The following is a 12,582-nucleotide window of genomic DNA, read 5'->3' as shown; positions in this document are numbered from 1 at the left end:
TAGAATCTGAGGCCTTTAGAGAAGACCTGGCAGCCCCTTAACCAGACAGTGAGATCTTACCTGGGGACCTCCCTGGTGATCCAGTGGTTAAGACTCCAGGCTTCCACTGCAGGGGGCAGGGCACAGATTCCATCCCTGGTCAGGGCACTAAGATCCCACATGCTACACAGTTTGGCCAAAAATAGATAAATAAAAATGAGAAACAATTTTTTAAAAAAAGATCTCACCCACTGGTAATATTCCTCCTCCTCACTCCCATCTTACCATCAGGTTGCCAGTTTATTCAAATAAGGGTTAAAAAACTGCATCTTCCATTTACTCCTAATAAAAGAATGGGTGTTATAGGAGTGGGATAAGTGAGCGGTGGGAAACAAAATTCTCAGATGAAAGAACAGCCCTGTAACTGAATAGATCTCACTGTTCACAAACCTCTCTAAGCTGTCTGCATATCCCAGTTCATCTTGGATTGGTAAAACCTCCTTCAGTACTGGCCCAGTTGCTACAAGGCATTGGGAACCCCTGGACAAGAAGCCTCGTTTCCATTAGGAAGGAAAGTTCCTCAGTCTCTGCTTTCTACAGACCCCAAAGCACCCCTCCCCATTGGGGTTACCAATCATGGATACAGATCTTTCAGAAGTCCCTCACTCGCCCCCATCTGTGAGTTATTTTCGTCTACAGACTGGATTAGCTTTCTCTTCCAACCTGCTTATGTTCTCTTCAAAAGGAATTTTCTTTATGTAATCACAATTTCTTCTTAATCAACCATCAGCCTCAAATTATCGTCAACTTTGATTTTCACTTAAGTTATTAAACTTGGACGTGACTCATGTTTTTTGGCCAAAAGCAAGTCCCACTTTAGAGCTCGGATTTGCCAGGAGTGAGGGTCCTGGGAACAGGCCCAGCGGAGGCCTCTGCCTGCCCTGGTGGGACCGCTGAGCATGGTGGCTGCTGCCCCATGGCCGCGCCCTTCTGCACCTGTCCTGGTGCTTCCTTCCTGTCACGCCATCCTTTTCTTCTGTGGCACTAATCACAGTTTGTATTTATCCTGTCTGTTCACTTGTTTTACTTTCTTAACATCCATCAGTGCTGGAGGGTGAACAATGAGGGCATAGAGCCGCCCTCTCACTCACTACTGGGTGCCAAGCACCCCATGGGGCCCCGAGTATGGGGTGGCTCAGTGAATGTGAGTCAAAAGGAGTGAATGAATGCAAGAAAAAGGGTTTCTGTGCTTCTGTCTCCCCCTGTGAAAAGTAGGGGCTGGGTCATCCTTGGCCTTGTGTCCGAGCCCCAGCACGTAGTAGAGCCTGGTGACGTTGGAAGCTCTGTTCTCCATCGTTAGCCCAGCATCAGCACGTGGCGCCATCCATGCCAGTCATCGCCGTGGCTCCCCTCATGGGTGCCGATTTACGCCCACCACCTCGTCTCCCTCTTTAGTTAAAACTAATTAAGTTTTGGCTGTGCTAGCTGTTGGTTGCTGCACGTGGGCTTTCTCTAGTTGCGGCAAATGGGGGCTACTCTTCATTGCAGTGCTCGGGCTTCTCATCGCGGTGGTTTCTCTTCTTGCGGAGCACAGGCTCTAGGGCACGTGGGCTCAGTAGTTGTGGCTCATGGGCTTAGTTACCCCGAGGCAGTATGTGAAATCTTCCCCAATCTGGGATCGAACCCGTGTCCCCTGCATCGGCAGGCAGATTCTTAACCACGGGACCACCAGGGAAGTCCTCACCTTGTTCTTAACTTTGTTGCAAATGCTTATCACTTCCAGATGTGCATCCTTACTGCTTCACTTCCTGTCTGTCTGACTCCTTCCCTAGTCGTCCATCCCGCGGGGCAGGCGCCGCTTTTGCTTCCACAATGCTGTACCCCAGCACCCGGAAAAGTGCCCAGTGTCAGGTGGGAGAGCAGGAAGTGGGTGCTGAGCAAGTCCGCGGGCCAAAGCCGCATTTCCTTGCCGCCAGGCTCTGCATAGACACCCCGGGTCCTCAGGATGTGAGGCTTACGGCTCCTGGGGAAGCCTCTGTCTTCCTTGTCCGCTCCTAGCCCTGTGGCCGGGCGGGGCACCAGCCTTCTCCGAGGCTGTTTTGCATCTGTACATCGGGCAGGAGGCGTTTGTGAGAGAGTGGTGAGAAGCCGCCCGTCCATCACCATTACTCTGACCTGCGTCCTGCCTAATTCAGCACTGTCAGCTGAAGGGATGGTCTCGAACTCAGCCCTGAGCATCAGCCAGATGCCAGCTGCTGAGCTGGGGTGACCAGGATGGGCCCAACACATACCACTTTCTCCAGAAGCTCCTGGGCTGTCCGGGGGACAGGGGGAACTTTTAGGGGGTAGCCAAGATGTCACAGTCATAGACATGGGCCCTGGATGCAGGGTGTTTTGGAGCCCTGCAAGGGGAGGCTTTGCCGAAATAGTGTACGCTGGTCAGAAGGTAGAGGACTGCCCCGCCCACCCTTAGAGTTCAGGTGTTGAGCATCCCAGATCAGGCCCTGCCTCCTCCGAGGGGCTGCTGTCCAAGGTCCTGCCGTCACTCAAACAAAGGCGGCCTTGGAGCCGGAGGCGGGAGCCCGTGGTTGTGGCAAATACAGGGGATTTGGGGCCAAGAAGTTGTGCGCGCCTGTGCTGAGTTCAGGCCCCACTGAGCCTGCGTCGTCGGCAGGCGGCTCCCCACAGAGCTCACCTCCCGCCTCCTTTCACCCTTTTTTGTTCCCTTTCTCACTCTATCACATACATGGTCCCCGAGCTGTTCGTTTTCACCCGCTCCTCCCCCACGCCCGCCCTCTACACACTGTCCGTGAAGCTTCCCCAGTTCCCAGTCCCCCTGGCCCCGGGGACTCAGCCAGCCCCAGCCCTGGATTTTCCCAGGCTCCCCAGGAAGCCGAGCAGGAGGGGAATGGATGGAGGAGTTTTTTGTTCACTGCCCCCCTCTCCCCTCCCCCTGCCCCTGCCTTCTTTTCTGCAAAGCCCTCCGTTCTCTGTACCCGTCTCGAGGGAGGGGGACAGTGTGTTTTATCTCCCCACAACCAAGACCCTCACCTCCAGATAAAGGGCTCCGAGTGGGGGGAGGTCCTGAAAAGCTGCTTGCAACTGATAACAGTCTGTGCTGTCAGCCTTCCGCGCCCAGAGCCGGGAAGGGGAGGGAGCCACCGTAAATTCTGCGGCCCGATTATAATAAAGCCCCATGTGGCGACGCGTGACTGGATTTTATTGTGCCAACCACAGATGGAAGCATACCCCCCACCCCCCGCCTCTCCCAGCCCCCTTCCACCCCACCTTGCTTTCCAAGCCTTCCCCCTGGTCCCCAGCACCCCCACCCCTGCCCCATCCTGCTCCTGCTTCTTCCCTCTTTTCCTGGATCCTGGTGAGGTCATTGGCAAGCAGTCTGTTTGGTTCATGATACATCCTTTCTCCTTCCCAGTCTTCCTGTCCTCTGCCCACTGGAGGTCGGGGCAGAAGCGCACTTCACTTGACCTCTGGCTTCGTCCTTGGCCATTTGTGTGCCTTTCTAGACGCGGGCATGGCCCACAGCAGGGCCTGGCCACCCGGGGAGGAGGACGCCCTTCCCAGGGACGTGGCCGGCAGAGACACAGCCCCCCGGACTCAGAGCCGTGGCACCCACCAGCTGTTCTCTAAAGCCTACCACGGGCCAGCCTGCCTCCCACGGCCATGGGCCTTCGGAGTTAGGGATTCACAGCATTTTCGCCTGGCCCAGACGCTGTTCTGCCAGGGTGTCTGTGCATTAACTCTTATAACTGTGTGATCACCCTTCCCCTTTTCTGAATGGAAAGAAGGCGGCACAGAGAGGCTGAGTGACTTCTGCAAAGTCCCACATCTGGAAAGAGCCAGGCTGTGCCCCACAGCCACCAGCTCCAAGGTCTGTGCCCTTAGCCATGACCCCGCAGCTTCTTGTGAAAGCTTCAAGTACCTCTCCGTAACTGGGGTCCATCTGCCCACGTGGCAGCTGTTGGCTGGTGCCGCGAGCAGGCTGCCACTTAAATGGCCATGAGCTCTCCCAGTCACCATCAACCCCACCAGTCTTAATCTGCAGAAAAAAATTCTTTTCAGTCAGTCTCCCATGAACCTCTCTCCCAACCTGAAGATGCCTAGGGTTTAGGGTTCAGATGCAGCGACTTCTGGGACTTTCTTCGGGCCCCTCCCATTCATGGTGATGTGGCCACTGTGGTCAGCGATGGGAGAACGTCCTCACAGTGCCTGGCCAGCCCATGCACGCAGTGGGGCATCTGATCAGCACCCCTTCCTTTCTGCTGTCTTCTCCGAGACGTCAGGCACAAGGAGAGCCAGTGGGGCGGCTGTCCTTCGAAGCTGAAGGTCACGGTCATCTTTCCGATTGAAGTTCTCATTCAGAACCTGGAGTCTCAGCCTCTCAGCACAGCTTTCTTCCCCATCATTAACAATACTTTTTTTTCCCACCCCACTTTGCTTTGAAAGTTGGGTTTTGAGGACAAATGGCCACACCATGGAGTCACTTCTTGGGTAAATTGCGTGAGCTTCTTGCGTGGGGGAGGGAGCCTTCACGCAGATTTCTTCTTTTTTGTCCTGGAGTGAGAGTCTAGATTCTGGGTTCACCTCCACGGGAGTGCCAACAGCAGAGGCTACCCTCTGCTGATGTTCAACTGATGTGGAACGGCAGAGTCCTCACTGTTGCTGTTTCCATTAGGACTTGAAAGGGTTGTTTCATGACAAAGCGGTTGAAGTTTAATTAGGACTGGCCAGCAGTGGGCTTGCATCAGAAAGGGCCAGGGAGACGGGGATGGCTCTGGTGCTCAGCATGAGGGTGCAGAGGATGGGTTTACAGTCCCAGCTGCTCCCTTGGGCTTGAACTACTTGAATGCAAACGTTCGCAGGAGATCGGAGTGTCCCCATTGTGTGCAGGGCTCAGACCTGGGGTGGGGGAGGGAGCCTTGGAGAGATGGGGATGAACTGCCTTGGAGAATGGCTAAGATGAGGTTTGATTTCTCCGGGGTGGTGGTGGTTGGCGGGGGTGGGGGTCGGTATGGGAGGAGCTTCCAAAATCTGTATGTGGGGGAAGGGTGATTGTCCCCAGACCCTGATCATGAAAGAAATTAGGGAGGTTGGCCCAGACAGAACACATTTCCCAGCAGCATAACTTCTCAGGAGGTCCTGATGCGATTCCCAACCTCAAGAGGCTTCCACACTCGCCACCAGGGCTGACCGGTGGCCCAAGTTGCAGCCCCACGCCCACCCTGTAACTCACAGCCTCACGCTTGCCCTTCCCTTCTCCTGCAGTGCTGTTCCTTCAGACAAATGTAGGTTCATCTAAGTTAGGGCTCCTGGTTTTTGGTCTGTGCTGCATACTCCTTTCTCTTGAAGACAAGGGCAAGATGGTTTCTCCCCCTCCCCGACTTTGCCCCCTGAGAGTTGCTGAAACACTGCGTGAGGCAGAGTCACAGAGTCCCGTCCCTTCCTGACACTTGATCCCTCTTGGTCTAGCAGGTTCTGTGCTTTAGGTCCTGGTGCTTAGGCAGATAAGACATCATTTAATGGATTTCTTTTGGTGGGGGGATTGGCCCATGCAGATGGTGAGACCCCAGAAGGTGAACAGTCAACAGACGGAGCAACACACGATGCTTCAGCAAGGATGGAAGAGGAGGAGGAAGAAGAGGAGGAGGAGGAAGAGAGCCTTCCCGGGTGCACTCTGTTTATCAAAAATCTCAACTTCGACACCACCGAGGAGACGCTGAAGGGAGTGAGTGACCTCCTGGCCCAGAGGGAATGGGTGGGGGTGGGACTTCCAGCCTGCTGATCTATCCCTGTGGTCCCTGCATCTGTTTCACACCCCCACCCCCTCACCTAGAAGCGAGACCTGTGGTGGCGTGTAGATGAGTAACCTACAGCCGCCTGCTTGACTCTTTTGCGAGGCCGTGTGGTAGGCATCTCACCCAGAGATGTGAGGCATGGCCAGACCAGTGTGGGGGCTGGGAGGGGCGTCTGTGTGCACATGAGCCACATGAGAGGACCTCTCGCGGTGCCTGGGGAGGCGTATGCGGTGTGAAAGCTGTAGTCGGAAGACAAGGCCCCTCCCCACGTGGTGTCTGCGAGATTGACATAAACGCCAAGCCAGTGCACTCTTCTGGTTTTGCGGAGCCAAGCAGGGGCACAGCAGTGAGCAGCCTGGCCAGGAGACCCTGATGGCCGAGAGTGTTGCATTCATAGGAGGGGGCAGAGGGGAAGATGACGGGGAACTCCAGTAGCCTCCACTCTTACTCTCGTCCTGCCCACGCCTGCAGTGGACTGGGTCCCCTGCGGCTTTCAAGTCAGTGGTCCCCAACCTTTTTGACACCAAAGATCGATTTCGTGAAAGACAGTTTTTCCATAGACTGGGACGGGAGCCATGGTTTCAGGGTGATTCAAGTGCATTTCATTTCTTGGGCACTTTTATTTCTGATCTAACACCGCCGCTGATCTGATTGGAGATACCGGTCCACAGTCTGGAAGTTGGGGACCCCTGTTTCAAGACACGCCTGCACCAGTTGCAGGATTAGCTGGTAACACATGCCGACCTTCTCTTCCAGGTGTTTTCCAAAGTGGGTGTGGTGAAGAGCTGTTCCATTTCCAAGAAGAAGAACAAAGCAGGTATTCCACATGAGAGCTCAGTCAGAGAGAAACAATTGTGAAAGAAATGGTGTTGCTCTGGGTAGGGAGTGAGGGTGCCTCTTGCTCGCTCGTTCTGAAGGTCTCCTTTCATTTCGGATCATTGCCAGCCCCACACTCTCCCTGTCTGGCTCGTCCAAAATGGTCCTCCTTTCTGCGTCCCTGGAGACTTGTGGTTTCCAGCGGGAGCAGCCATGCACATCAGCTTCTCCTGAATTGAGACCCTTTGCCACCCTGGATTGTCAGGGGTGGTTTTGGAGCAGGGCTGTTAGGGGCCTGGCAGGGTTGACCCTGTTCAGCGGCAGACACCTCTCCATCCTCCCAGCATCTCTGTGCTCTTGGAGGATCTTCCCTCCACAGAGGAGCAGGAACCAACCCATCTTGGGCTTTCCCACTTCCCTCCCAAGACCAACCACCCAGATATGGGGCATCTGAAACACTCCACCGAGTCATCAGCCACGCCCCTCACTGGCCTTGGGGTGCCTGGGCCGGGCAGATACCACCCTCATCCCTCTAGCCCACCTTGGGCATTCTCACGAGTCCCTTGGCCTCTGGTCTGTTTTTCTTTTCCAGCCCTAGCTTCCTACAGATGATGGACAGGCCCTCAGTCCTTGCTTTTTTTTTTTCTTTTTGTAGCCACAGAGTCCCTGTCCCTTCAATTTGGGGTATTTGTAGGGATACCATGTGGGTCAGCCCATGACTGTGTCCTGAGAGATAAACGAGCCAGTGGTGAGAGCCCAGGGGGCCCGGCTGGACAGGAGTCCAGCCTGGGGTTCTCCACGTCAGATCGAGACTCAGAGAGGAGGGAGGCTGAGCAGTTAGCGGGGTGTGTGACTGAAGGAGGCGGCAGAGAGGGCTGTGTTAGCAGGTCAGGAATGTACTAAAGGGGCAGAAGATGCTCCTGGAAAGGTAGGCGGATTCCACATCACAGAAGGGCTTTCTGCTGGAGAGAGGAGTCTGGGCTTTTTCCCAGAGGCGCCTTGGAGGGTTTGAAGCAGACACGTGGCATAGGAATTGGGGCATTCCCCCATATCGGTTTGGGCTGCTGTCACAAAGCACCAGGAACCAGCTGGATTCCACTGCAGAAGTTCACCCTCCCACAGTTCTAGGAGCCTGAAGTCCAGGATAAAGGTGCAGGCAGGGTTGCTTCATTCTGAGGGCTGTCAGGGAGGGCTGTTCCCTCCCTGTTCGGCTTGCAGGTGAAGGTCTTCATGTTCACATGGCCTTCTCCCCGTGTACATCTGCCCTGTGCTCAGATCCCACCCGCTTCCACCACCCCTTTTCTTTCTCATAAGGACAACAGTCTTAATTGGATTAGGGCTTAGCCTGATGCTGCTAAGTCACTTCAGTCATGTCCGACTCTTTGAGACCCCATTGACTGTAGCCGACCAGGCTCCTCTGTCCATGGTATTCTCCAGGGAAAAACACTGGTGTGCATTGCCATGCCCTCCTCTAGGGGATCTTCCCGACCCAGGGATTGAACCCACATCTCTTACATCTCTTGCACAGGAGAGTTCTTTACCGCTAGCACCGCTTGGGAAGTCTAATGACCTCATCTTTAACTTGACTATCTCTGTAAGGAACCTGTCTCCAAATAAGGTCGCACTCAGAGAGGCAGGGATTAGGACTTCAGCATACAAATTGGGGGGTGGGGGGGTGGGGCACAGTTCAAGCCATAACATCCCTGTTCCCCCAAGAACTGCATACATAGTTTAGGCTATGAGGAAAGGCTACAATGTAAGTATCAGGTGAACAACATGAAGGCTCTGTTGTGCGGGGTTCAGGAAAAGAGGTGATCCCTGAAGTTTGGGGCATGAATCATGCTGGCTGAGGGGTCGCCTGCTCCAGCTGAGGCCGTTCCTGCGGGTTTTGGTGTCACTTTGCCCCTCTGGAGCCTGTCCCCCGGCCCCCCAGAACACTCTCCAGCTTTAGAGCAGTTACTTGGTCTTCCAGTGTCGTGAGCAGTTCTCAAGATCTACAGTCTTTCAAGAGCCTCTGTTTGAGAGCCCTGCTCTCTGGGGCTCATCCATCAGTGTCTGTTATCAGCGAGGGGCTCCAGAGGAGCCAGAAAGCTGGCTCAGCTGGGATCATCAAGGGGACAGTTGTAATGAAGGAGCCAAGTGCCTGGGCATGGGCTGGGCTGAGGGGACCCACCTGGGATGTTGAGGCAGTGGGTCTTGTGGGAGAGCACCCCTTCCCTGCTGACCCCAGAGGCTGTGGGGGAGGGAGTCCTGTGACCAGGGCCGTAGAAGAGGGGCCCCCAGGGACTTCCCTGGGGGTGGGGGGCGGGCAGGAGGCTGAGACTCCATGCTTCCAATGCAGGGGGCTGGGGCTCAATCCATGGTCAGGGAACTAGATTCCACATGCCGCAACTAAGACTGAATGCAGCCAAATAAAGAAATACTCAAAGAAGAAGAGGAAGAGCCACCAGCAGAGCCAAGGGTGTGGACTGGACACTGGTGCTGCCAGAACACGCCAGAGCAAGGAGACGATGGCGGGCATGGAAGGAACCAAGACCCTCAACCCTCTCCTCCACCCACCCGTCTCAAGTCAGGGCTTCCCCCTTGCTAAACCCCAACAGGAAGCCAGATGGCCAGGGAGCCCAGGTTGTGCTGTCTGTGGCCTTCAGCCTCGCAGGGCAGGAGAAGGGCAGAATGGATCTGCACAGCGTCAGTGACTCAGTGACGAACTTGACTTCGTGACTGCTTGCTTTCTGCACCATTTCGGTGCACTTTTTAAATATCCTACAGGCACAGACACCCCTCACCCACCACCCACACCCTTGACCCTGTGAACAGAGCTTGCGCAGATCCTCTGAAACACAAATACTGGAGGTCCCCGCAGGGTGGTGCGGCCCGTCAGGCAGCAGTTCCGTCTGAGCCTCCGCGGTGTTGCCCAGAGAGCCACGCACATCTGGGCTGTTTGTGGAATGCCTTCCTGCCTTGGGCTCCCCCCATTGTGACAATACGTGGCTGTGAGCGGAAATGCAAACAGGCAGGAGCACGTGGCAGAGGTGCAGTCTCACAAAGGAGAGATGCAGAGATGAGGACCACTGAAGCAGTGGTCCTTTGAACCTCCTTTGAACCCGTCAGCCTTGAGCCAGCCTTCTTTGAGTGCAGCTGTGAAAGAGAGTACAGAATAAAGTCAGTAATCAGCATCCCATTTTGTGTCAAAAGGGCGAGATGTCAAGGGAGCTTATTCGTACGTACCTGCAGTTACACATGTTTACGTACAGGAAGCCAAGTTCCCTGTAAATGGTTGCACTGCCCCTGGCTCTCTGAACTCTTGCTACTCATGCCCCAGCAGTGTGGAGCCAGAGGGGTTCTCATAACATAGTCACTCTCCCTGTCCAAGCTGATGTCTGAAACCTGGGAACCGGAGGTCACTGGATGGTCAGGAACACTTTGGAGAGTAAGCCCCTGGCGCCCTTGACTCTGTCGCATGTGTCCATTCTGTGCGTTACGTATGGAAGCAAGGGACTGCCCAGGTTGAGTTTTTTGCTGCTTGGCCCAAAGGCGGTCATCCCTCCCTGTGGAAGACGGGATTCTATCACGAAGTTAATTATTGTGTCTATCATCTGTTAATTAATAGTCTGCCAGGCCTCAGGTGGCGGCTCTGTAACCGCGTTGGCTGATTCTTCAAGACGACCAGTAATAAATGGCAGGCTAGGGGCTGGGGTCTTTCTGGGAACCAAGAGGGGCATGAAGAAATGAGAGGGTTGAGGGGACGCCCAGGGGGCCCCAGGAGCCCTTGAACTTGGTCCGTCCCAGCTTCTTCGTTTTCCTCCCCACCCGGCGCCCTGGTGCGACTCTCAGCTCTGTCTGTTTCAGGAGCACTGTTGTCCATGGGGTTTGGGTTCGTGGAATACAGGAAGCCAGAGCAGGCCCAGAAAGCTCTCAAGCAGCTCCAGGTAAGTGGGGAGTCTCGGCCGAGGTCCCCCAGGGGCGGCCCTAGGCAGGCGGTGGGGCGGATGTCCTGTCCAGCTTCTGAGATGAAGCAGGAGTGCAGGCAGGTCCACGTCTTCTGAGGCCCTAGGGGACAGCGGCCCGAGGACCTGCGGCTTCCTCGGCTCCCCCGAGTCCCTGCGGTGCACTCATTCAGTCTCTTGATCAAGAGCCTGGTTTGCCAGGCCTCGGGGAGACCGGTGAAGCAGACCTCTGAAGGAGTAATGCCAAGACCAGGTCGTGAGAAGGGCTCGGGTTCGCTGGCAGGAAGGGGCAGGAGCAGTGCTTTCTTGTGCACCTCCTCCTTTCGGGAGACCCCCTGGCTCCCCGCTATCACCTGCCATCCCTACTGCCACGTGGGGTGGCGGCCAGGGTTGGGGGGCACTGCGGGCAGGCTGGGCGCTCACGCTTGTGCCCCTTGAATAAGCTCCTAAATGCAGGGACCAGGGAAGGGGCCCACAGGGGTCCAGGATCCCTTTTAAACCAGTATTTGGAGGCCGGGCAGGCAGTGTGAGATGGAACTGACCAGGGGGGAGTTTACAAGCCAGGGCTGCGCCCTCCCGGCTCCTTGTTCTGAGACGTGTGCTGGCTGGACTCTGGGTGGTCAGGGCAGCCATACAGGGCCACCTCTCTGGGGAGCCCGGCTTCATCGTGGGGACCCTCCAGGCAACTGAGTCTGTCCCAGTAGAGCTTGCTGGTCAAGGGAAAGGCCTTAGGGGTTAAAGGAAATGTAACTGGGCGCTTAGCCCATTTGATTATTTTTGTAGAATTTTAATGACTCGCCCCTTGGCCCAAGGTGACTCCCAAAAGAGCTAAATTAGATTTCAGTGGGGGTTGGGGCGGGGGTAGCCTCTGCTTCCACCGGGAAAGGCTCTCTGCTCTCCACCTCAGGTGGAGCTGGCATCACCAGGGGCTGGCATCACCCAGAGTAGAATTGGGGTGCCTCCCCCATCTAAAGAGGCCACGTCTTGGCCTCAGCCAGTTACCGCCTCACGGGCAGGTGGGCCCCAGCCATACCACAGCGTCTCTGGTTTTTTGTTTGTGGTTTTTTTCAAGAGACACTGGAAATCCAACTGTGTCGTTAGATGCCATGTGCTCCTCTAAGTGGATTTCAGCTGTGCACGCCCAGTGGTTTGTCTTTTCTCATCCATGTCATCCAGGAGTCTCAGATTTCCCCCCGCACACGGGAGAGTTACGTTCTGTGCCTTGCTGTGTGCTACATATGGGCATGTTGCCGCCCAGAACCATTTCTACAAGGCTATGTGTGCTGTATTTTATGGGAGGTTTAAAGGATTTTCAAGGGTAATTTTGGTAATACACCAGTTTTGCCTAAGGGACCCATGTTAGAGCCTCACTTTAGAGGCATCTCCGCTGTGATTTAGAATTTTTTTTTTTTTTTTCCAAGAGCCTACAATTCAAACCAAAGTCTCTCTCTGGAAGCCAGACCGAAGGGGCTCACTTGGCCTGAAAATGCTTATAAACAATGGAAAATTTTGTGCCCCTCGAATGGCTTAAAGGTCAAGGCTGTTCTTGGCACGAGAGGACTCGGAGGGCTGGGGCTCCGTCACCAGCAGCTGCTGCCCACGCTTGGCAGGAGCCACTTCGGGGAGAAACCCTTCTTGGTCCTTGACCCCAGCGGGCTTCTCTGCCCTGAAACAGCCGCCCCCCCCCCCCCCCCCCCCCACCGGCGTTGCCGTTCCCCTTGCTCAGCCGAAGCCCGCTCCAGCAAAGGACGGGGCTACGGGCGCGTGTTTCTAAGACAGAAGGACAGGCTGTATTGTCTCCCCTCGCAGGGTCACGTCGTGGACGGCCACAAGCTGGAAGTGAGGATCTCAGAACGAGCCACCAAGTGAGTCTCCGCTCCCCACCCCCTGCCCCTTCCCTTGAATCTGAATCCGTCACTTTAGCCCCGACGCTGGTGCCGCAGAGGGCGTCTCACAGACCTTTAACATCCTCACCGACCCGACCCCTCTCACCCCTGGGGCCCCGTCCTGATCAAGGAGGTGCCCCA

The 12,582-nt window shown here is 55.5% G+C and overlaps 1 protein-coding gene across 2 annotated transcripts in view; it reads left to right on the top strand.

The window, feature by feature from the left end:
- RBM19 (RNA binding motif protein 19) overlaps positions 1 to 12,582 on the top strand; it is a 124,286-nt gene that overhangs the window by 21,903 nt on the left and 89,801 nt on the right. For both annotated transcript variants that reach the window (XM_065904710.1, XM_065904709.1), the window contains exons 17-20: positions 5,553 to 5,722; positions 6,549 to 6,609; positions 10,458 to 10,537; positions 12,365 to 12,420. In XM_065904710.1, the coding sequence (XP_065760782.1) occupies positions 5,553 to 5,722; positions 6,549 to 6,609; positions 10,458 to 10,537; positions 12,365 to 12,420 (367 nt within the window). The remainder of the gene's footprint in view (positions 1 to 5,552; positions 5,723 to 6,548; positions 6,610 to 10,457; positions 10,538 to 12,364; positions 12,421 to 12,582) is intronic.

The sequence above is a fragment of the Muntiacus reevesi genome, chromosome 13 (genome assembly GCF_963930625.1).
Source record: "Muntiacus reevesi chromosome 13, mMunRee1.1, whole genome shotgun sequence".
Taxonomy (NCBI): Eukaryota; Metazoa; Chordata; class Mammalia; order Artiodactyla; family Cervidae; genus Muntiacus; species Muntiacus reevesi.
This window is presented reverse-complemented; position numbering and strand designations above follow the sequence as displayed.